Here is a 23436-nt window from a genome sequence, read left to right on the forward strand (position 1 = left end):
CTCTTTGATTAGGAAAGGGCAAGAACAAAACGAAGTTAAAGAGTTTAATAATCCAGAGGGTTTGGGGAACACCATGCCACCAATACTTTTGAGCATGATTTTTGGCTGTTTCCCACTTCCAATTTCTCTTCAGTGGCTAGAATCGAACCGCTTAGCTACCATACAACACACACATATAAATACACACATATATATAATATTAGGAGGAGGAGGAGGAGACAGGGGTGAGGCCCATGCATAAGGTATTATTCTTGCTGCTTGTCCTTTTGCGGTGATCACGTCCCGATTTGCTTCTCCCTTGTCTTCCTTCCCACGTGAGTACTGTTTTTGCAATCGGACAATGTTTGTCAACGCTGGTTTGCTTCTTTATTATTGACACAAAACATCATTATAGAGAAATATAGTCGTGTCGTACAAGTTACTCTTAACAAAGAGAACATTTTTACTTAAAGGCTAAGAGTTTTCTCAAAATAAACTTCACAAGTGCATGTATGCACTCTATGCCAATACATATTTAATCCTTATATATAACGGTCATCCATCACTATGTTTAAACCGTAATAAAATTTAATAATTTTAAGTTCAAGCAGTTTGAGGCACATCATGTCATTGAAATAAACGATGTGCAGAACGCTACAGTGACAGTTTACTCATGTCATATAAATCTTTCTCGGCTTGAAGAGGGTTTGCCATCGATCTGGACTACATTGTACAGCCGATTGATGTAAACCCTAGACAGTAAATGCAAGCATGCCAAGGCACAGTACTAGTTGTCTCTGTAGGAAATTTTACTCCGAATATTTCATGGAAATTGTTATATATTTTGCATGAAATGTGACTATTAGTTTACGTGACATTGCATGAAATGTGACTATTATTTCTATGAACAAAAAAGAAATAAGCTTAGGGAAGATTTGAGGAAATAATGGAGGGGGTTTGAGCATTGGTTGATGGGTGTAGACAGAGCTCGAGCAATGTTCGAGGGAGCCTCTTACAGCATCTCTAATGGAGTTTTTCGAATTAAGCGCTCATACAAGGTTTATATCAAGAGTATTAATTTTAAATAGGAAAAACAAAATGACCTTACATGTACTTATGAGTAAGTAGGTTACTCCTCTAAATCTCTTGTACTATGTTATTTTTACCGAAATAAAAATTCAGTTTTCGATCAAAAAATTAGACTACTCCTCATATTGCTAATTAATTTTATAGTGGAATCTCACTTTTCTTTGTTTTAGAACAAAATAGTTGTTTTACTAACCGACGGCCAAAAATTGAAAAAGGTGTGTGTATAGCACCGCTCTTTGAACAAGGACAAAGACGATGCCTATAAGATCGAATATATCGTGTGTGTGTGTGTGTGTGTAGGAAATCTTTAAGGGAAGGGATCTCCATTTTTTTTTTTATAAAAATGAGGATTAGTTGTGGAATCCACATTACATCCTTACAAAATATTAGCCAAATCGAAAATGTTTAAGACATCTAATTGGGTTCAAAGAAATTAACAAATACTTTGTTATATAAGAAACAATGAAATTTTATCTTGATAATTAAATAGGTAAATGGTTTCGGATTGAATTTAATTTTTACAAAAATGATCTATGAATCGAGACTTACAAAATAGACGGTTCAGATCGTTAAAGTTCGATGTGGAGTGGGCTCCACACCTAATCCCTATTTTTTGAAAAAAATGATAATCTCTCTTGTTAAAGGATCTGCTATATATATATCCTAGTATTATTCTGCATCATATGTTGCTAGTTAACCTAGCATCCACATGTGATACTAGAAATAATACATGCCTAACTATAGTCAATATCCTTCCAAGAAAAAAAGACGACATATTCATTCTCAAACGTGCACTTCTTTTTTAAATAATTATCTTGTTTCGAAAGACAATTGAATGGATTAAATTAGTACACACGAAAAAATCATTTTGGTCTACCATATTTGTTTTCAGTCTAAAGTTTGACTCGCATGAATAAAGGTGACGATAACGAATATATATTTGTGATGAATTTGTTACATAGTTTAATGACGTAAAGCTTTCTTTTATTTAAACAATAATCTAATCTTAGACTCTTACGGTGAGAAAAAATCGAATTTGAGTGCATAGGGATAAAAACTATGCCTTAGAACTTGGCTACACCCTGATCTGTTTTAATAACGTAGGTCACACCCTTCTTTCAGTTAAGATGTAATTTCAGCGGCGTCACCTGTCCACTATATGCTTTTTGCGTGTTCAGAGAATGTACCATCTATCTAATAGACACCAACCACGTCGAGAATTGGTGATAAGAGAGTCTCTCCTCGTTGCATTGTAAAGTCTTTGCAAATATTCTAGGGGTGTGATATCCACACATCTCATTTTACTTCTCACACACCTTTTTAATTTTCGATCGTCGGATCAAATGAATTGAAGAAGAGCAACAGACAAAATTTATCAAGGGTTATGTGAGAAGTAAAATGGGATGTGTGGACACACACCATATTCTATTGTTTTGTAAAAACAGAATACCATTCATTTGGGCCAATTGAATCGTCAAAATAGGCCCACGTCCAAAATCGGATACATCCAAACCGGGTCATCTTAGATTGCATGACCCGATTAAATATTCCGGTCAAAAACCGTTGAAGTAGTTTTGCGTACGCTTTTCAAAAGTCAATCGCCTTTTAATCTTCCCCTAACACCGACCTACGACGCCTTCCGCCGGCTCCTCCACCGCCTCCGCCTCCGCCTCTCCAAATTCTTGGGTTTGATGGAGGAAATAATGGGTCTGTTCGGAATCAGTGATTTGGTCAAACTCAACTGGGAGGAGGAGTCGTACCCAGTGCCCAATGACTTCCTTGTCCTCCCCTTGTTCGTTCTTCTCTTCCCTTCACTCCGGCTCTTCCTGGACATCTTCGTCTTTGAGGTACAACTCCTGGTACTCTCAAATTTACCAGACAATTGAATTTTATTGTATTTTGGAACGGAACTAGTTTTGCACTCCGTAATTATTTGTGGGAGAAGATGATTTAATTTCGATTTCATTCACTTGATGCTGCTTTCCTTTTTATCAACAACTGTTTTGTGAGATTTGAACTCGCTACGTGCTCCAATAAGGCGGAGACTGAGTGCCGCTAGACCAAATGATCACGTACATTCGCTTGATGTTACTTTAGTACCATCAAATTGTAGAAAATGGTAATAAAATTGGGTCTCAGGCTGCATTGTTAACATTTACAGTTTAAAGTTGTGATCTTTTGGCTCTTATTTTGTTGGGTTTTTAATTCCTAGTATTGTCATTCATGAAAGTTGTGTTCCTTTCGCGGTTACTGTTGAAATCCCCAAATGAATGCAATCCCACGGATTCCAATTTTGTGCAAAGATAATTACCATGCCCAACTTATTAGTCATATGGAAATCCTAAGCTCGGAAAACTTCTTTTGTATCAATGTATGAGAAATGCAAATCTCACCATCTGAAGCTTTTCGTCGATATAATGTTGATCCACATTACATGTTTCATTGCTTTGAGGGGGCCTATATCTTTGGTAGACTTGAAAACTATGGTCCTTACTGTTTGAATTGTACTTTATGCTTTTTGTTTTTTTGGCAGAGATTAGCAAAGCGCCTTTTGTTTGGAAAGAAGCATGCATTGGTGAATGTTGAGACACGCGATAATCGGAAGAAAGTTAGTAAATTCAAAGAGTCGGCATTCAAATGTGTGTATTTTTTCACTGCAGAGATTTTGGCCCTTTCTGTTACATACAATGAGCCTTGGTTCACCAAAACCAGATGCTTTTGGGTAGGGCCTGGCAATCAGATTTGGCCCGACCAGAAAACTAAGTTCGTCTCTTAACTCAGTTTAGAAATCATTGTTCAGTGTCAAAAGTGAATAGTAGCTTTAGTTTACTTTGATTTCTGATCATATGTGTAATTTTGCTCTACAAACAATTGCCTTTTGCATCTCACTTGGCCTTGCATATTCCCTTTTGGCAGATTAAAATTGAAGGCACTTTACATGTATTCCGCTGGATTCTACATCTACTCCACCTTTGCTTTGGTGTTTTGGGAAACAAGGCGTTCTGACTTTGTGGTGTCAATGGCTCATCATTTAGCAACTACAATTTTAATTGTCGCGTCTTACATATTCAAGTTAGTTTTAAAGCATTTCAGCTTGCTTCTTCGCTTTTTGTTATTCAGGCTTGCCTCTATCTTTTCTGGTGTCTTAATGATCTGTTTTGTCCCCCTGCAGGTTTTCTCGAGTTGGCTCGATCATTTTAGCTCTCCATGAAGGATCTGATGTGTTTTTAGAAATTGCAAAGTTGTCAAAATATTGTGGCTTTGAAATTCTTGCCGGCGTTGCTTTTGTTACTTTTGTTCTCTCTTGGACAGTACTACGTCTTATTTACTTTCCATTCTGGATAATATGGAGTACCAGGTTAGCTAAATATGCAGAGAGAAATTTTCTGTTTTCCTTTCGCCGTTAACATTGCATAAAGAATATCATATACTTGTTGAATTTCCTCCTTAAATGACGTTTTTTTCTCGTTATGTCATATACAAAGATTGATTTTTGGTTCCATTTGTTTCTGGCAGCTATGAAGCTCTTCTGAAGTTGGACAAGGAGAAGCACATAGTGGATGGATCTATATACTATTACTTGTTTAATACTCTTCTAATTTGCTTGCTCATTTGTCATGTTTATTGGTGGAAGTTGATGGTTCGGATGCTCGTGAAGCAAATTCAGGCTAGAGGGAAAGTTGATGACGACGTTCGATCAGGTAACAAGTTATTCCATTCATAGTTCATAAGTTGGACAGATATCTTTACTTGCATAGGGGAAAACGGTAATTGAAAAATAGGATTACCAGCTAGAAACCATGATAGCAACTGGCCGAAAAAAATGATTTGAGGTTTAGGGTTGTTTTTTTCAAACCAACGTCATATGTTTTCCCCCGCTCACGCTACCTTTCATGTGGACTGCAGATTCTGAAAGCGAGGATGATGAACACGAAGACTGACAGTAAAAAGACAGTGTTCAAACTCACCGGGAGAGTCAGCCGGAGATAGGTCTGTGCTTTCACCATAGGGTAGCTCGTCGTGTGAGGTGGTGCCTATGAATTCTTTAGATTACATTCAAACATTTTTTCCGAGATCCATATAATGTCGTATAAACAGGCAAGCGAATCTGTTCGTCCATTTTTTCGTATTCACACGAGCAAATGTCTATGTATTGTTGATATCTGTAACACAGTTGAGTGAAGCGAAGAGGTAGGATGAAAAAACACCATAGTTTTTTATACTAAAATTACTATCGTTCGAGTTGTAGTTGTACCATAATCAAGTTCTTGGTTTAGCGGTATTTATCTTCTCAGTAATTGAAGATGTTCCAAGTTCGAATGATTTGCGTCAGCATTTTCGCTGTTCTTCCTTTCATTAATCCAATAAAATGAACAAAATAAACTGCTTTGTAATTAAACTTGCAGCTTGCTTAATGAATCGAAATTATTGTATTTGTAACTAATCGAAAAAATTCGAGTCCAGGGAGACGAGCAGTTTGATAACTTACAAGGTAGAAAATCAAACAGTTGAGATAGGAGCACGATAACGATAAACCAATGCACAAACTGCCAATCCTACAGCAAAAAAGTAAGAAACTGTGTAATACTGGAGGAGCTGCTATAAACTCAGTTGCCCTATCGACCCTTGAGTACAAAAGAAAACGCACGACGTGACGTCTGGCTTCAAGAACGTTTGCCGAAATGTGCAAAGTCGACGCGTGCAGAGAAAGTTCGTTTTCATACTTTCTTTCCTTCTATATTATCTCAACTGGAGAACTTGGAGATCAACTTGTCCACATGGATCAGGATATCGTCAATGCGAGGGCGGACTGCAGCCTGCGGCTGAAGCATCCATGTGATGAACTGGTGAAGAGCGTCCGGATATGGAGGATTAGGTCCAGCTGGCCACTTTATCTGCACGTTGACTATCGCCAATTGTAGGCTTCCTCCAGATTCGCCGAGTGCATATTCAAATGGAGACATTCCGTACCTTTTAAATAAGAACTGGGCATCAGAACTGAGAAAAAATAGCTACAGCAGCTAAATAGAGGCGTAGTTTTGCTTCCATGGCGGACAAGAATGATGCTGATTACAGTACCAATCGAGTATTTGGCAGTAAGCCGTTAATATGCAAGATAAAGGTGTCATGTCCATGGCAGATACAGTTATGTATATGTAATATGTATGCATATATATAGGGGTGTGCTATCCACACACCCCAAATTACTTCTCACACACCCTTGTTAATTTCTATCCGTTGATCTTCTTCAATTCATCCGATCCGACGGCCGAAAATTAGAAGGGTGTGTGAGAAGTAAAATGGGGTGTGTGGATATCACACCCCTATATATATACACATTAAAACAGTTTCTTAAACAATCCAACAGAAAACGTTCACTATGAAGTAGTGAGGCAGAAGGCAATAAGATGTTCAAACTTTAGAGCTATAATAGAAAGTTCAAGAAAGAAAGCTCTGTACTCACAGTATTGCATACAAAGTGCATCCCAAGGACCATACATCAGTCCTCTCGTCAATATCGGCTTGGCTCGGGCAATCCCACAACTCTGGAGCTCGAAATGGTGCTGAGCAATGCTCAGACGCCCATTCCTACATAACAAGAAAGAAAAATCAACTCAATAGTTTTTTCAACTAAAAGTTTCCAGACAAGTGAACCCAACAATACAAAGGTGTCCTTTTACGGTATTAAACCTATTAAACCAATTGAAATCAAAGAGGTACATATAAGCAACATCAGTTTGTAGGCATTAAGTAAGCATACTGAAAAAAAACAATTGCAGTTACAACAACAATAACAAAGCCTTTTCCCACTAAGTGGGGTCGGCTATAAAGAGGTGGGGGGATGCAACACGAGGAAAAAAAACAATTGCAGTTACTACAACAAAAATAAATGTGTTTAGGAAAATCTAAAATGATTTTAAAACATATACCTGCAACTGTAGTGCCTCTGTACGAGAGCGAATTTGCCTCCTCGCAGGTCGAGCACTGCCAAAATCCATCAATATTGCAAGAGGTGATTGTCCTTTTCTATGGGTTATCAGAACGTTACCAGGTTTGATATCATTATGTGCATATGGCGGATCCAAAGTGTGCATATGCTTGAGTCCTGCACAAAGCTGCGACATTGTTTTTTCTAGGTTAGAACGCTTTTGATGCTTCTAAATATGTTTTACCAACAAGATAAATCATCGTGGGACATGGAAAAGAAATCTGAACATGGCACATCAATTGCCCCAGAACTTGGTAGCATTGTTGAAGGCTAATTTACAACGGAAAAAGAGAGGAATGATATATTCATTGACCTGCCGGAATATTTGAAGAACATCTGAGGTGGAAAAGAACTCCTTTTTAGCTTTCATAGTCTTAGCATTATCCAGTAAAGTTCCATCCAGATGAACTGGAAATAACAAGTATGCTTCATGGTTCCAAGATTGTTCTTGTGTTGTCTGTCAGCCAGAGAGTATTATATACGAATCAATTGCATGAAAAATATTAAGAAAACTGAAAACGATGTTTGATTTCACGGAAGGCTACCATTCTGAGAAGAAAAAACCCAAAGTATTGTATAAGCCATATGAAATTAAGTATTCCAGATTTTAACCTTAACGGCAATAATGGCATGATCAAGAAGTGGAAGCAGATTGGGATGACTGAACAGCGATGAAACACGGATCTCCTCCTTCACCAACTCCAACTGCTCACTATTCTGAATGAGAACCTTTTTCAAAGCATAAGTTCCATCATCTGCAAAAGAGTCACACTTTAAACTCGATTCAGCAAATTCAATGGCCAAATCACCATTGCTTCCCAGCTCAGAGAATAAAAACCAATAATTTCAGATTCACATATCCAAATGACCCAGATCACGAATTCCTCAAAGATACAGGCTTCAACCATTTTCGATTCAAATCACTGCAACCCAGATCACAACATCCACAGCTCACTACCCAGATAACAAAACTTAAAACAGATCACTAACCAGATCCCAAAATCTCACAAACACATAAAAAATCAACAAAATTCCAGAAATTGAATCACCTGAGACATGAGAGGGATCCTTGAATTTCTTGGCGAGACCCCCACCGCCGGAGGCGGAGGAGTCGGCGACCACCTCCTTGACCAAAAACACATAAGCGAACCCACCTTCCCCGAGCTGCCTCACGATCTTGAACCGATTCTCGTTAATCCACACGTCGCCTCCGCCGTTCACGGCGTCGTACAGCGCGCCCAAACCAGAGAATGTGCACCCCATCTGGTGTACTCGTTCTTCAGCTGCTGATCCTCTCTCCCTCTCCAATAAATAAATAAATCCAAAAACCAAAAAGGGATGTTTTCAAAAACGGAATCTGGTTTTCGAAAACGGATTCGGAAGAGCTGAGGAGTTCATGTCAATCAGTCAATGGAGGAGGAGGGCAATGTGAATGAGTTTGAGTGTGATTTGGTGTTGGATCTCTCAAATGACAAATCTGAGCCAAACACATGGATGCTTTTTTTCGGTTCTTGAGTCACTCTCACTTCCCCTCCATTTTTTTCGGTTATGTCCTACCGAAAACCAACCTTTTCTGCTCAAACGCTCAAAGCAATATAATTAATTTTGAATTGTTTTTTTTTATTGTTTTTAAGAAATTGATATAAATTGATCATTTCTCGAATTTCAATTACTAAAACGATCATTTTTTCGATAGATATTTGATGTTTTATGTCGTCAGATTTTTGGCCAAGCCATTAATATTTATTTCTAGTCTAATTTTATTTAAGACGTTTTTTTAATGAGTTTTTTAACGCAGTAAAAAAAACATATGTCATTAATATTTAATTTTTAGTCTAATTTATTCAAAATGGTTCTTTTTAAAGAATTTGTTAATGTGGTCAACAATTACACCCTCCTAAAATTCGAAATATTGTCCATAATTCACTTACTTCGAATTTTGTTGTTGTTGAAAGTTGTGATGTGCTTCTCTATATGAAAATTTTAAATCATCAACCATTCGAGCTTTTACGGTCATAAAATAATGTAAAACACAGATCAAACGGTATTATCATTCTATTATATATATTTTAAAAATAATAAGTAAACCCGCCTTATGTAATGGTTAAACATCTTATACTCGATGAAGTTAATAAGTAAACCCGTTACATGTAGTGACTAAAAGAGTTATATGTATGTCGAACGTTGGGGTTACAAGTTGCAGCATTTAAAACTTATGGGTGCGTTGTCCCTGTACACGATAGTACGATACACGATCGATCAGACAGTTACTGTCTGACTGGCGATGAATCTACGTTCTTCCAACTACCAACTTCCAACTTCCAAGTGACTACCAACTTCCAAGTGAGTGAGGATCCTCGCCGGATTCTTTTTGTGAGGATCTAAAGATCCTCAAATCACATTCGTTTATCGTATATCATGCGATCAGAAATTATTATAAATTTTTTTATTTAAAATTGAATATAAATAATATCTGACGAAAACTGACCGCATGATGTACAATGAACGGATTTGATTAGAGGATTCCGAAATCCTCACCAGCGAGGATCCACTCTCCCAACCGACAACTCGAAGCTAAAAATTAAGCAATATTACCACAGTAAAAAATTAAGCAACATCACTTGGGATTCAGTTACCCTCAGTTGGCCAAATTTAGACTTGCAGGCAGGGAAAACAAGAAACTGCCAAATTTAGACTTGCAGGCAGGGAAAACCAGAAACTTACTGCTATGAAAATTTCATAACCATGAATGTTAAATGGTTGAAAGCTCTGTCAACGGAAAGATTTCACAAGAAAGCGAAAAAATTTCGTGCTGCAGTTACCTGAAAACCTGCTCAAGCAAGCTACCGATCCTAAACCGATGAACTTAGATGTTTCACAGTAGTTATAGAAATTGAAACGTTTAATTTGCAAGCAATCGTCATATAAAAGACACTCAGCTGTTTCCGATGATGCAATGTATAAATGTTACGCAACTCGATTGAACAAGATTTCGTCGTAGCAATATTAGTACACCAAAAGCTCAATCAACAAGAATTATGATAACGTCTTTGTCTCTAGAGTCTAGACATAGGCACTTTATTACCTTGTACTTCAGAGGCTTGCAAGCCATACGCTGTAATGTTAGAACAATTCGGAGATTAGCGGTCTCTGCTTGATTGAGTGCCCAGGACCCGAATGGAACTGATGAATCAAGCTATGTAGTTCCTGTTTGAGCTTAATCTCGCACAAATGGTTTCTGCACTATGCATGAAAGCAATCATTGTTGACTATACTGAGTGAAACGCGTGGTTGTTGTTGAGTAATGCAGTGTATATTTCCACCCGCGAGGACAATCTCCCTTGCACCTTCAATTCTTACCACCTGACCAACCCGACAGTATAAATTAGGCTTGTTCAGCGATAGAAAACGTGGCAGAAACAAACATCAGTAAATATAAAAGAAGATGAATCCATTTTCATCTACAAACTACGTAAAACTGGTCTTGTTTGTTTCCCCTAGCGTTGAAAAGAGACCGCTTTGTATCATATTATACTCACTTTCACAATGTTATTAAGCCTAGCACAGCATACACTAACGATACGTTTTACAGTCTCACGATTGCAGCTAATAAAATCACAGGGTGGGTGAGGCTTTATAATTTGCAGGTCCAAGAAGTTCGTACTTTTGGATGATGTATACGATTATATTTAAAACGTATATGAAGATGCTGGAGAAAATCAACAATAAATGAAGCTTACTTCATGGTTTGGAAAGGCTTTGGATAGGACGCGAACAGCCTCATCATCCCATTTCTGGTCCCCAAATTGGGGTGCAATGATGGCTCCATTTGCAATGTAGAAATTTACATATGAAGCAGCAAGTCTGGTGCCTGCAAGTCTCGGTTTAGCTTCACACTCCTCCTGTAGGAACATTGAACACCAGGAATAAAATTAGGCACCAAAGCATTTCAAAAAAGTTAACGAAAACGTAACCATCAGACTAAATCAACATTTTCAGATGTTAAATTAGCCTTCAGCTGGATGTATTCATACTTAGTTGAAGCAACATGAAAGTTGAACCGTGGTCTGTAGTGTACAATGTCTACCTGAAAGAGCCCAGCAGCCTCTTTCTCTGTCATGTATAGCGGCCCTGGTACGTGAAGTTTTATTATTTCTAATTTCCTACCCTTGGCATCAGTAGTATTGGAGAGAACAGAAACGGCTTCTACAGCTCTTTCATACTGAGGATCTGTTTCATCATCCGTCCATGACAACAAAACCACACCAGGCTTTACAAAACAGCACATATTGTCGATGTGACCATTAGTATCATCGTCTCCTGTCAAGGATTTTTATACCTAGTTTAGGTTTCAATGAAATAGGTGGCCTGAATTGGACATATAATGTAATGTAAATCATCACAAGGGGAAGGAAAATTGAGCATCAGTAACAACGAGCATTTCATGTAAGATAGTAAATTAGAAACCGAGTAGAGTTCTTACCATATAATCCACGAGGCAACCAAATGATTTTCATCACTCCGAGATACGCCTTAAGTTGATCCTCTATTTGCTCCTTGGTCAAATGTGGGTTCCTATTTTTATTTAACAGGCACTCCTCGGTGGTGAGGCAAGTCCCTGAAGGAAGAAAGCAGATTCTGATTCGATCATGAAGATTACAACTACATACTGGCAGAGAGAATGAGTTTTTGTAATGGCTCTTTTTGTGCCAAAAAGAAAAATATGCAGGGTTCTGAAATTTTACGAGACGAGGCACATGGTAGTACAAATCATAAGCAGCTACTGCCAATTTTTGTAGTATAAGAATAAAGACTACTGAAACAGAAAGAGATATAGGGTGAAGTCTAAAGTGGTGCAATTGCCAATCAATCAAAAGCAGGGTTTTGACACATAATTAAGAAACAACAGATTACAACAACGACCAGAGAATCCCGTACATTTATGATCCAAACAGTTTCAAGGCATGGATCCAGGAAGTAATCTGCTGCCGGTGAAAGCCAATTCTAAGATAAAGAGGCAAGACATTTCCAAATGCAAAGATAAGCTTAAAATCTTGTTACCTTCTCCATCGACATGGATGCTTCCACCTTCAAGAATCATGGAGTGTTGAAACCTTGGAAGCTTCTCAATTGCCAGGATCTGCAGAGTATGAGTGTTCGGAAAACTATTAAGCAGTGTCTCAAAGAACAAAGCTATACGTCATGTTCAATCAGACAATGATCTATTTAGTTACTCTAACCTTTTCTGCCACAAGAAGATCATGACTCCAATCTCGATAACAACCATCATCAATGCCTATAAATTCCAAAAATAAGTCCATGCAAAATGCACCGATGAGTAAACATCAAAATGATGAAAACATCGAAGTTTCTAACGATATTATATATTGTTCAAAAAATTATTCTAGTGTTCCGTCACTTAAAAAATTATGAACTATAAACCCTACCTCCCCAGCTGTTGAAATTCCAATCAATACCAGCAACCTTTGGCTCAGGGGTACCAGAACAAGAGGCACTTTTTCCTACGACAAACTAAAGAAGAGAGAAAAAGATTAGGACTGTAAGAAAAATAACGCTTTTAAAGGTAAATATAAAGATCATAGTATACTGTTAAGGAATATCTCATCAGAACTTGACCATGAGTCAAAGGAAGAAGCTCACTGTTGGTCCTGTATCACGAAACCACGAATCATTCAAACTCATCTCGATAACCCTGACATTTTCTGGTAGCTGGCTTCGTGCATTTGCCCACTGAGCGTAATGAATTCAAAATTAAATCTCATATGAGAGTCATACAAAAGACTAGTAGAGATACTACAGACTTTCATCTCTTACAAATTATACCAACCTGATTGGCACTTGCGCATACAGTCACGGGCTCAAACTTTGAGATTGCAGATGCTACCTTGGTAAACACCTGCTGAGCTGGCACTGCATTGTCTCTCCAGTTATCCGGGCGTTCCTATAATTCACAACAAAGCTTGATTATCATGAGTGTTGGACTTAAGAAATAAGTAAGATCAATACATTCATGAAACGAACATTTGAAGATTGACAATATAGATTTTACCAGAAAATGTTAGACTGATATCAATCTTTAGACAAATATTGCGAGCAACACCTAACCTAATAAGAGAACCGAGCCCTACAACAACAACAACAACAAAGCTTTTTCCCACTAAGTAGGGTCGGATATATGAATCCTAGAACGCCATTGCGCTCGATTCTGTGTCATGTCTTCCGTTAGATCCAAGTACTCTAAGTCTTTTCTTAGAGTCTCTTCCAAAGTTTTCCTACGCCTTCCTCTACCCCTTCGGCCCTGGACCTCTGTCCCGTAGTCGCATCTTCTAACCGGAGCGTCAGTAGGCCTTCTTTGCACATGTCCAAACCACCATACAACATACAACATAGATCACTGGATACACCTATGATGGCGGAGTAGTATATCGAACCTTCACTTGCAGAAACAGGAAATTATGTGTTTCTGATCGGGTAAGAACTGAGAATTACATATAAAATGCAGAAACATACCGAAGTATTTTCCGAATAACGCGGAATTATCCTGCATTCTTATAATTAACATAGAGCAAGCTAACTCTGCACTCGAAAATCGACTTTTCCTAGTAACTTGCAATTCATGATTTCACAAACTGATTTCACAAATCAATAAATTTGGCAGAACTGCACATGTAACTAATCAAAACAGAAACAGAAACATAAAAATTTCATATATTTCTTGAAGAACATGAATTAAAACACATATTCTGAAAAACCCAAGAGGCAGAAGAACAAACAGAAGAATTATACCATATAAAGATGCAAAATTGAAGGAACCCAATTAAGGCATGTGGGGGGTAATCAGATGGTAATTAAATGGAAGAGAAGGGTTGGTTACTTACAGGCCATCCAATCCAGCACTGGGAATGGGGTTCCCACTCTGCAGGCATGTAATATCCATGGACAGCCGGCGTGCCTTCCATCTTCATCTCTCTCTCTTTCGCTTTCTTTCTCTAGAAGCGATGATCGAGTTTGGAGGAGAAAGAGAGAGGCTGAGAGAAGCTCTGAAGTGGCTTCTGGTGAGTGGGGGCCAAAAAGTAGGTCTTCAGAGAGATAATAAAGAAGTGTTGGCTGCTTTTGTCAGTCAGGGTTCCAACTTTATGGCTCTGTTGATTTGTATGAGAAATGCTTAGGTTAGGTAAGTTTCAAGGACTAGGATGCTCTCTTCCTCTTTTCATCTTCTCCTTTCATATTCTCTTATTTTGTTTTTCTCTTACTATAAAAAATTAATATAAGATGTTGACATTGACCGTTCAATTAGGAGGAGAGGAAAGGGGAGGGAAAAAGAGAGGAGAGAGAATCCTGCTCCAAGTTTCAAAATAGACTCTCAGGATGCGATCATACCAACTCACATGTATCAGATCTCATCATAACTCCGAAATTAAGCGAGTCTGGGTGAGAGTAGTACTAGGATGGGTGATTTCCTGGGAAGTTCTCGTGTTACATCCCCATCTCCTTTTTACCAATACTTGGTGGTTCACGTGGTAAGGAGCAAGTTCCCCTTAAGTAAGGTTTCGAGTTCGAGTTTTGTGAATGGAGAAGCCAGCATTGGGAGAGCTTGCCTCCCAAATGCGGTCCTTTTTACCAATGCTTGGTGGTTCAAGTAGTAAGGAGTTTGTTCCCCTTAAGCAAGGTCTCGAGTTCGAGCCTTGTGAATGGATAAGCCAGCATTGGGAGAGCTTACCCCCCCCCCGAATGGGGTTCGACCCAGCTCGAGGGATTAGTCCTCGCCTATGTGCGGGGGATACCCTCGATTCATCCAAAAAAGTAGACTCTCAGTAAATTCTCCGAACTTCATATTTTTGACACAATTGTTATATCAACGTTATAAAATATTATACCAAAAATAGAAGGTGGTAGAAAGATTATGTAGAGTCACACTTTAAGAGAGTTTTCTTAGCATTTAACCACACAACAATTAGGAAACCCACAATTATTTTTTTTTAATTTTGTCAAAGAAAACCCACAAAATTAAAAACAAACAAATATTTAGATGTACGATTACTTTAGCCGTTACATTAGATTTTCACAACCGTTATTTTAGCCATTACATGAGATTTTTCAATATCAATCATTTATTTCTCGAACCGCTTAATATTATGTGTTATTGAAAAAAAATTCAAATGGTTTATGTGTTCATAGTATAAAAAATGTGTTATTATTGACACTCCAAAATTTTTAATGTGCACTCTTCATAAATATATTTGTCTTACTAAATATATAAAATTTAGAGTGCCAATACATTTATATAACAGTTAGATGTTTATCAACATGAAATTTGAGTAAATGTAACATGTGCAAAGTAATTGTTTGAAATGTGACAAGCGAACGACGTCATTTGGCCAGCCACACATCCCACACATAAAGAGAAGTACCTCCTGCATTGGATGAGATGAGACCAATACGAGGCAATGTGAGTCCAATATAGGGCATCCGTTCTCTAACAATATGGTCAAATGAGTAACGTGATAACTTGGTCGGACGTAATAAGCTGCTGCAATCTGAACTGAGTCTAAGTTCTACAAGCGACTTTCAACTTTTTAAGACATTAGATAATGTGCAAATTTGGTGCATCTTTAACTGCATTTTACTGTGAACAAGTGTTTAGCCAATATACCAACGTTTGCCTTATTTTATCGACAAGTTTATACTTTAGGATGTAGCGTGCTGTACGGTTAACTTTTGTATTAAATGATAAGGGAATGTAGCTAAAACAAAATTTAAGCTACAGTAGACGGATGGGTCTGGCAATCAAGCTCTCTTTAGCCTTTGCACTTGAGGGCAAATCTTGATTTGACCGGAAAAAAACTTATGCAAGACAAATCAACGTGATTTTTTTTTTTAGTACATCGATATTTTTACACTAAGGGGAGGAGGAGTTCGGCTAAGTCATACAATTGGTAGCCTAATTTGGTATCGAATTCGCCATTTACGAGATTCGAATCTAAGACCTTTCATTTTTAAATGAAGAGGAATACTACCAGATCGTAGTACTAAGTGGCAAATCAATGTGTTATTAAATTGGAATATTTCTAGCGTAGATGATGGACAAGTCACCTGCTACATTTTGGCCAAAATTTAGAATCTTACATTTTTCTGGTAACTGAAAGTTAGTGGCGCAAAAAAAAAGGAAAAAAAGAAAGAAGATTCTTTCCCAACTTGTAGTGATTCAGTCCAAATCAACGGTGGTCCCTTCAGGCCACTACCTAATCCAACGGCTCTGTCTTTGTAATTTCACAGCTACACCCGATCTTATCCATTTTTTCCTGAGGATTTTTTTGCATCTGATCTGTTTCGCGCGTGCCTCTCAGACTCAACCAACCGCTCGCCGCCATGTGTCATCAATTTCTACATAAATCCTTCGCGCAATCTGACAAGAATTATAGGAACATATTAAATTCTCCCAGAAACTCCAAGAATTCAGAGAAGGCAGTTGCAGCAGCTTTGACACGTACTTTCTCTCCTGAAAAAGGTGTGAGCGCTGATCACTCTGTGTCGATCAAATCTTACAAAGTCTTCAACTTTTTGCGGTTTTAATTTCTGGGTTTCTGTTTTTTGATGATTTCTTCATCTGGGCAATCTCCAATTTCATGTGTGTTTTCATCTGGGGAGGAGTTCTTGGATGCTAATTAATCAGTGTTATTGAATTGTTAATTGTTAACTTGATGTTTGAGCATGGACATTTATGAGTTTCCCAGTTCACAGTTTTGCAATTTTATTACTGCTTGGTTCTTGTTCTATTTTTCTCTTGAAAATGTTTGATCACTAGGAAGTTTCCAACTTCATGAGATTTTAAATTTCTGGGGTGATGTTTCTTGTTGATTTATTCATGTGGGCAATCTGCAATTTTCATTAATATTTGGAGTTCGTTTTTGTATTTCTGTAATTTTGTCGGCTGGGGAGGGTTATTGAATGCTAATTTATCAATATCAATGGATTGTTAATTATTAACTTAATGTTCAACCATGTACATTTATAATTTTCCCGGTTTAACGTTCTGCAATTTCACAATTAGAATGTTGCTTTTGCTATGTGTTGAATCTTGCAGCGTGTAGGAAATAACACAGATTTTGAGCTCTAAATGGTTCAAGATACAAGTTCTGGTGCTGAATCACCGCGGCTGCGCACTGGTCTGTTGCGGGATCAGGTGCAGCTTGTGAAGAGAAAGGAGTGTGATCGTTATGAGATTGTCCAAATTCCAGATGTCCTGTCATTTGAGAAAGGTTTCTTTATAGTTATTCGGGCGTGTCAGCTGTTGGCTCAAAAGAATGAGGGGATAATACTAGTTGGAGTGGCAGGCCCCTCTGGAGCTGGTAAGACTGTTTTCACTGACAAAATGCTCAACTTCATGCCCAGCATTGCAGTTATTGCAATGGACAACTACAATGACGCTAGTCGAATCATCGATGGCAACTTTGATGGTAAAGAATCTCAACTTTGACGCTAATAGTTCAATTATTCTCCTGTTTTGAGTGATTTTCCTTTTACAGTAATTGAGTTCTTTACTTCGTTTCCAAATTGTTCACTTCCTTTTTTATAGTGTTCTTTAAAGTTTTGTCCTTCTGATGTCTTCCTCCATTGTCATCTCTGAATCTTTTTGTCCAATTTTTGATCATGGAATAAGTGATTTTACATCTGAGAGTCATGGCTGAACTCTAATTGTCATATTGTTTTGGAACAGATCCACGCCTGACAGATTATGAAACATTGCTTGAAAATATACATGGTTTAAAGGCAGGCAATCCTGTTCAGGTTCCAGTATATGATTTCAAGACTAGCTCCCGCATAGCGTACAGGTAGTGCATCTCTGCATGATGTGGATATGCTTTGCCACATACATAACGTGATAGCTTTTATTTTCTTCTGATTCTATTGTATATTGATGGTCCTTCTGGTGCTTCTAACAGGACAGTAGAGGTCCCTAGCTCCCGTATTGTGATCATTGAGGGCATATATGCTTTAAGTGAGAAATTGCGACCTTTGCTAGATCTTCGTGTATCTATAACTGGTGGAGTTCACTTTGACCTTGTAAAGCGGGTTTTAAGGGACATTCAGCGTGCTGGCCAAGAGCCTGAAGAAATTATCCATCAAATTTCTGAGACGGTTACCCCTTTATCCAGTGTTAGAAAGTTTTTGTTATCAGTACAAAAGATTTATGGTGATTCTCATCCAGAATTTTGTTACAGGTGTATCCTATGTACAAGGCCTTTATTGAGCCAGACCTTCAGACAGCACATATAAAAATCACCAACAAGTTTAATCCCTTCACTGGTTTTCAGAACCCTATTTATATTTTAAAGGTTGACTATTAAATTTTCTTGTTTTGGTAAATCTTTTTCTCCAGTTGTTTGTTTCAAGAAATACGTAATCATTTTCTTTTCTGACTGTATGTTATATCTTATTGCAGTCAACGAAGGCAGTGACAGTGGATCAAATCAAGGCTGTTATATCTGCAGATCACAAAGAAAGCACAGAAGAAACTTATGACATATATCTTTTACCACCAGGAGAAGATCCTGAAGCGTGTCAGTCGTATCTAAGGATGAGGAACAGAGATGGCAAATACAATCTCATGTTTGAGGTTCGACATCTGTAAACTAAAGTTCCTAAAGGATATTACATGCTTTTGACTTTATCCGACCAGTGTCATTGCCTACATATATATCGGAGTTGTTTTCATCATTGATCAACAGTAAAGAAATGAATCTACAAAGGCTTACCTAGGAGTCTGGATAACAATTTACATGTCTTTCCATTTCAGTCAGGAACCCTGCTGTTTTTCTTAGTGAAATGAATTTCTGATTCCATATGCAAATAAGCTTGATCATCATCTGGACAATGGACATTTTAAGGAAAAGATTTCAAGATTGTGACATGGGGATTTTGATGGAGAATTCTTACACGGTTGTATTTTAATTACATGGGGGCGCAGGTGAAAACTTTTGTATAAACTTGTGTGTAGGATTCTGCTGATATGTGCTTGGTGTGGATCGTTGTGTCTAAATTTCATAGTTTGTTCCGGAGTAGGATCTCTGACTAGCTTTACCTCCTCTCTCTCTCTCTCTCTCTCTCTCTCTCTCTCAGGAGTGGGTCACAGATAGTCCCTTCATAATATCTCCCAGAATAACTTTTGAAGTTAGTGTGCGCCTTCTTGGAGGTCTCATGGCCTTGGGGTATACAATTGCATCCATCTTGAAAAGAAGCAGCCATATCTTCTGCGACGAGAAGGTTTGCGTGAAAACTGATTGGTTGGAGCAACTTAATCGTCAATATGTTCAGGTATCATGCCAGGCATTCATTTTTTTCAGATTATTTTGAAACTTGTGATACTTTTTGTTTTTCTGTTCTTCATGTCAGATGTTTATTTCTGGAAACGAAAACAAGACTTGGTGTTTTCTTTTTAGATAAATTTTGTGAAGCTTAGCACTAACTTGCTGGAATTGTTCGAAGGTGCAAGGAAAGGATCGGTTACATGTTAAAGATATTGCACAGCAGCTCGGCCTGGATGGTTCATATGTTCCTCGTACTTACATCGAACAAATTCAGCTGGAGAAACTTGTAAATGATGTTATGGTATGACTCTCTCTCTCAACTGATCATGCATTTTCATGTTTGTGCATTGTCGTGATGTGATCAATCTACAGACATTGCCAGATGATTTGAAATCAAAGCTCAGCATAGATGATGATTCTTCGAGCCCTAAGGAAGCGCTTTCCCGAGCCTCAGCTGATCGGAGAAACAAGTATCTCAACCGGTATTTTTTATTTTTCAGCTATTTTCTCAGAATTGAAAGGATAATAAACTATCATCCAGCTGATCATGCTTGTATGTATTGATTGGTTCCTTTAACATCATATTCCATACTGGGCAGGGGTATATCGCAGTCTTACTCGAATCAAAGGGACAAGACTATTTCCAAACTAACGAGACTTGCTGTTAACAGCAGAAGGTTTGATGGACGAAACCCAGTATCACCTGCAGCAATTTCGAACCAGGTGAGTTACCGATTTTTCATGTAGTCCTGTTGATGGCACATAACTATGAAATTGTTTTTCACCAATAATTTTGCCTTGTATTATTTCAGGGAATTTTTACTCAACTTTCAGAACAAATTTCTACGCTGAATGAGAGGATGGACGAGTTTACATCCCGTGTTGAAGAGGTGAACTCCAAGATATCACTCAGAAGAGCTTCAGCTAGCCAGCAAAATTTGGCTCTGCAGGCCAAAGCCTGCAATGGATCCGAACCAACTTCTCTGTTTGTTACTGGCTTGAGTAATGGCTCGTTGGCAGGAACGCTACTGCCCAATTCTTCGTCGTCCTCCCAGTTGGTCAAGGATTCCCCACTGATGGAAGAGGTACTTTGTGATAAACACTTGTGACGACATATTGATCTATCTTCTGTTCTTTTCCTTCTGATATGCTTATTTAGTTAATTGGTGTACACGCAACAGATACTAGCCATCACACGAGGCCAACGGCAGATCATGCACCAAATAGACAATTTGAGCAATCTTCTGCGAGAGTATACGGCAGAGAGGGTTCGCCAAGGAAGAACAGATACTGCTGGAAGAATGCCTGATATCGAATCAGTTGTCCCACTTGTTCTTGCTTTGGCGATTGGCGGTTTAGGTGTCTTCTTCTTCAGGGGTCTGACTTCTCCAAAATAATTTCATGGCAAGCAGCTAACTTTCAGCATAGAACCTGCCATAAACACGTTGTATAAACCCGTGCCGACGTTCTGTATACCGAACAATGGTAGTCTGCCTTTGTGATAGGGGGCAAATATGGATTTCTAGGTTTATGCATGGTCGGCCAATGTTGTAAATACTAAATAGTTGGTATACTGTATACGGAAAGAGAGATTCAAACTTGAGTACAACAGACGGGCAGTGCTCTGGCCCATGTTTGCATACCATAATTGTACGATAACTTCTGATGGCCTTACAAATGCAAGCGACGGTGTTTCAGATTAGCCAGTCATATCCATATCTGTTTTATTTGAAATCTTTTACTTTGCAATGGTACGGAAGATCTTGCAATTCATAATTTCATTTAGTTCTTAGATTTCGATCCAGGCGTCCGAACACAAGGAGGAAGTTGATTCAGAACACCATATCGCTGGCAAATTTGTGATCTCATATCAAAATCAACTCTGCATAGCGTTCGACTTCAATAGTTACACAAAACAAACACATTCTAAAATCTTCTAAAACGAAGTACAACGACAGCTTTCAGAGGCCGCAAAAGAAAAAACCTCAAGTAAGATAATCGGTACAAGGACAAGTAATCCGTCCAGCCTTCAGAAAAGGTTGGCGTGAAGTTCTTTGACGTCTCCTACAACTTCGTCGTGAATTGCCTTTATTTTATCTTGATCCTCTTTGGATAGTTCCCCCTTGTTAGGCTTAGTTGTCACCAGGACACAGCAGGTTGGCCTCTTGGTGGCACCGGCATTTGCAAGATCCTGAAGACGACATTCACAATACTAGCATTAGCGTGTTTCTGATCAATGAAGTCGATGGCCATAGGCAATAACTTTAAGGAATGCTCAGCTATTGAATAATACAATGTATGATAAAGTAAATTTCCGAATTCTTAAGGAACAGAAAAGACATCTGAAAGAGAAGTTTCTGTATGACTAACTACTCGTCCTGTTGGTTTGTTTTACTTATAGATGTGCAGGCAAAGAAATGTCGCTCAACTTCAATGTAGGTAGGTTGGAGAACAATAGTGTTGAGTAAACTTACTTCTTTTGAAGGCACGTAAACATATGGAATTTCCGCCTCTTCACATAAGATTGGAACATGAGTAACCACATCGATAGGAGAAATGTTACCAGCTATAACACAAAACCTGCACTCCAGCACAAGGTATACAAAAAGTCAATGAAACATTCATAGGAGTAACTCGAGCAGCGAGCGCAATCTACATGCTAAGCCGCTTATATCTATAGGAACTAATAAACTAATGATTGCATTTGAGCAACCACCTCTGATCCAACAAATGCATAAAAAACTAGAGCCAGCAGATCAAGCCAAGTTTCTGCATCAGATAAATACACGGATTGCACGGCATCGACAGTACATAGATTGTCAAATTAAGTTCCTACTCTCTCTACACGAATCTACTCCAAAACACTTCCCTCGACACTCATAATGTAGCCGTCTAAGGCCTGGTTTGGTACTGAGGTGATTATGAAAAAAGCTGGTATCAAAAAAAGCTGAGAGCTGTTTTTGTGTTTGGTAAACATTCAGCTTCAGCTTTTCTTCACAGTTTTGGGTGAAAAAAAGCCAAAAACAAGAAGCTGCAAAACCAAGCTTTGAAAAACCGGCTTTTTTCACATTTGTTTTACATAAAAGTTTACCAAACACTATAATACTGCTTTTTTTTTTCAAAAGCACTTTTACAAAAAAGTTTACCAAATACTCTGCTACTTTATTTCACAGCTGCTTATTCTCACAACACAGCAGAAGCAATTTTTTTTCAAAGCACGGCAATACCAAACCAGCCCTAAATCATGTTAGAATTGGACAGTTTGACCGCAATCTCTCACTAAATCATGTTTCTACACTCCCTTCCAGCTCAACCCATAATTTCATAGCGTTTGAATTAATACCAATATAACACAAGCAAAGAAATGCTAACGAAAAACTCGAATCTACTAACAAAGTTGCATCCTTTCCAATTCAATTCAGTTTTTTTTACAACAAATTGATTTCCCAATACAAATTAGCAAAGTAAAAAAGACGAAATCGATAAAAACAAACTGACCCCTTTTGACCGCGCCTGATGCTTTTCACCACCTCCTTCACTCCCCTCTTCAAGCATTTGTGCTCAGCAGCTACAAGAAAAACAACAATATCATCAAACTTTCTTTCGCCCATATACAAACATCCATATATATACACGCACACATTTATACATGTATGTTTATGTACGTATGCGTGTATACCTTTACGGACGAGCTTGAGGGTTCGTTTACAAAGCTTCTTTCCGGCGAGGGGTTTGGCGATCGGAGCAAGAGCCTGCATCTTCTTCTTCTCCCTCTCCTTCTGCGCCGACTTCTCGACTTCGCTATCGCTTCCCATCTCTCTCCTCCTCTATCTTTCTCTCTCTTTCTCTCTCTAGCTTTCTGGAGACTGGGATTTTTCACCGTGCTCCGAGTCTCGCAGAAACGCCTCTGGAGATTAGGGTTTTTATTTTCGTTTTGTCGAAAGGGTTTAAGGAATTATGGGCCTTGGGATGGGCTTGAACAATGTACATATGTTTGGTCCGTAACCCAATTATTGGCCCAACTTTCGGCCCAAATAAAACTACCCGATA

At 38.3% G+C, this 23436-nt stretch overlaps 5 protein-coding genes and 1 pseudogene across 5 annotated transcripts; 3 read left to right on the top strand and 3 right to left on the bottom strand.

The window, feature by feature from the left end:
- The first annotated feature begins 2601 nt into the window (after positions 1 to 2601).
- LOC103431207 (ceramide synthase 1 LOH3-like) lies at positions 2602 to 5388 on the top strand. Its single transcript, XM_008369345.4, has 6 exons — positions 2602 to 2915; positions 3602 to 3831; positions 3985 to 4140; positions 4241 to 4426; positions 4585 to 4769; positions 4975 to 5388. The coding sequence occupies exons 1-6, from the start codon at positions 2760 to 2762 to the stop codon at positions 5007 to 5009; spliced, it is 948 nt and encodes a 315-aa protein (XP_008367567.1). The 5' UTR covers positions 2602 to 2759; the 3' UTR covers positions 5010 to 5388.
- Positions 5389 to 5479: 91 nt separating this feature from the next.
- On the bottom strand, positions 5480 to 8669 carry LOC103431208 (uncharacterized). The gene is made up of 6 exons (XM_029092170.2): positions 8107 to 8669; positions 7670 to 7812; positions 7371 to 7514; positions 6999 to 7184; positions 6533 to 6657; positions 5480 to 6039 (listed from the first exon to the last, which is right to left on the bottom strand). Exons 1-6 carry the CDS (start codon positions 8318 to 8320, stop codon positions 5814 to 5816), a joined length of 1038 nt encoding a protein of 345 aa, XP_028948003.1. The 5' UTR covers positions 8321 to 8669; the 3' UTR covers positions 5480 to 5813.
- A 1330-nt stretch (positions 8670 to 9999) lies between these two features.
- LOC103415339 (agmatine deiminase-like) lies at positions 10000 to 14262 on the bottom strand. Its single transcript, XM_029092635.2, has 10 exons — positions 13957 to 14262; positions 12906 to 13019; positions 12719 to 12808; positions 12505 to 12589; positions 12298 to 12353; positions 12119 to 12197; positions 11541 to 11675; positions 11145 to 11377; positions 10798 to 10959; positions 10000 to 10420 (listed from the first exon to the last, which is right to left on the bottom strand). The coding sequence occupies exons 1-10, from the start codon at positions 14041 to 14043 to the stop codon at positions 10301 to 10303; spliced, it is 1161 nt and encodes a 386-aa protein (XP_028948468.1). The 5' UTR covers positions 14044 to 14262; the 3' UTR covers positions 10000 to 10300.
- Positions 14263 to 14444: 182 nt separating this feature from the next.
- LOC114821242 (5S ribosomal RNA) lies at positions 14445 to 14563 on the top strand (annotated as a pseudogene).
- A 1826-nt stretch (positions 14564 to 16389) lies between these two features.
- Positions 16390 to 21088, top strand: LOC103455460 (inorganic pyrophosphatase TTM1). Its single transcript, XM_008395049.4, has 12 exons — positions 16390 to 16586; positions 17163 to 17535; positions 17796 to 17910; positions 18022 to 18217; positions 18301 to 18414; positions 18522 to 18695; positions 19199 to 19393; positions 19565 to 19687; positions 19759 to 19868; positions 19986 to 20109; positions 20199 to 20471; positions 20568 to 21088. The coding sequence occupies exons 2-12, from the start codon at positions 17196 to 17198 to the stop codon at positions 20781 to 20783; spliced, it is 1980 nt and encodes a 659-aa protein (XP_008393271.2). The 5' UTR covers positions 16390 to 16586; positions 17163 to 17195; the 3' UTR covers positions 20784 to 21088.
- A 147-nt stretch (positions 21089 to 21235) lies between these two features.
- On the bottom strand, positions 21236 to 23310 carry LOC103455461 (H/ACA ribonucleoprotein complex subunit 2-like protein). The gene is made up of 4 exons (XM_029092705.2): positions 23066 to 23310; positions 22885 to 22954; positions 21861 to 21966; positions 21236 to 21577 (listed from the first exon to the last, which is right to left on the bottom strand). Exons 1-4 carry the CDS (start codon positions 23199 to 23201, stop codon positions 21416 to 21418), a joined length of 474 nt encoding a protein of 157 aa, XP_028948538.1. The 5' UTR covers positions 23202 to 23310; the 3' UTR covers positions 21236 to 21415.
- Between the last annotated feature and the right edge of the window lie 126 nt (positions 23311 to 23436).

The sequence above is a fragment of the Malus domestica genome, chromosome 14 (assembly GCF_042453785.1).
Source record: "Malus domestica chromosome 14, GDT2T_hap1".
NCBI lineage: Eukaryota > Viridiplantae > Streptophyta > Magnoliopsida > Rosales > Rosaceae > Malus > Malus domestica.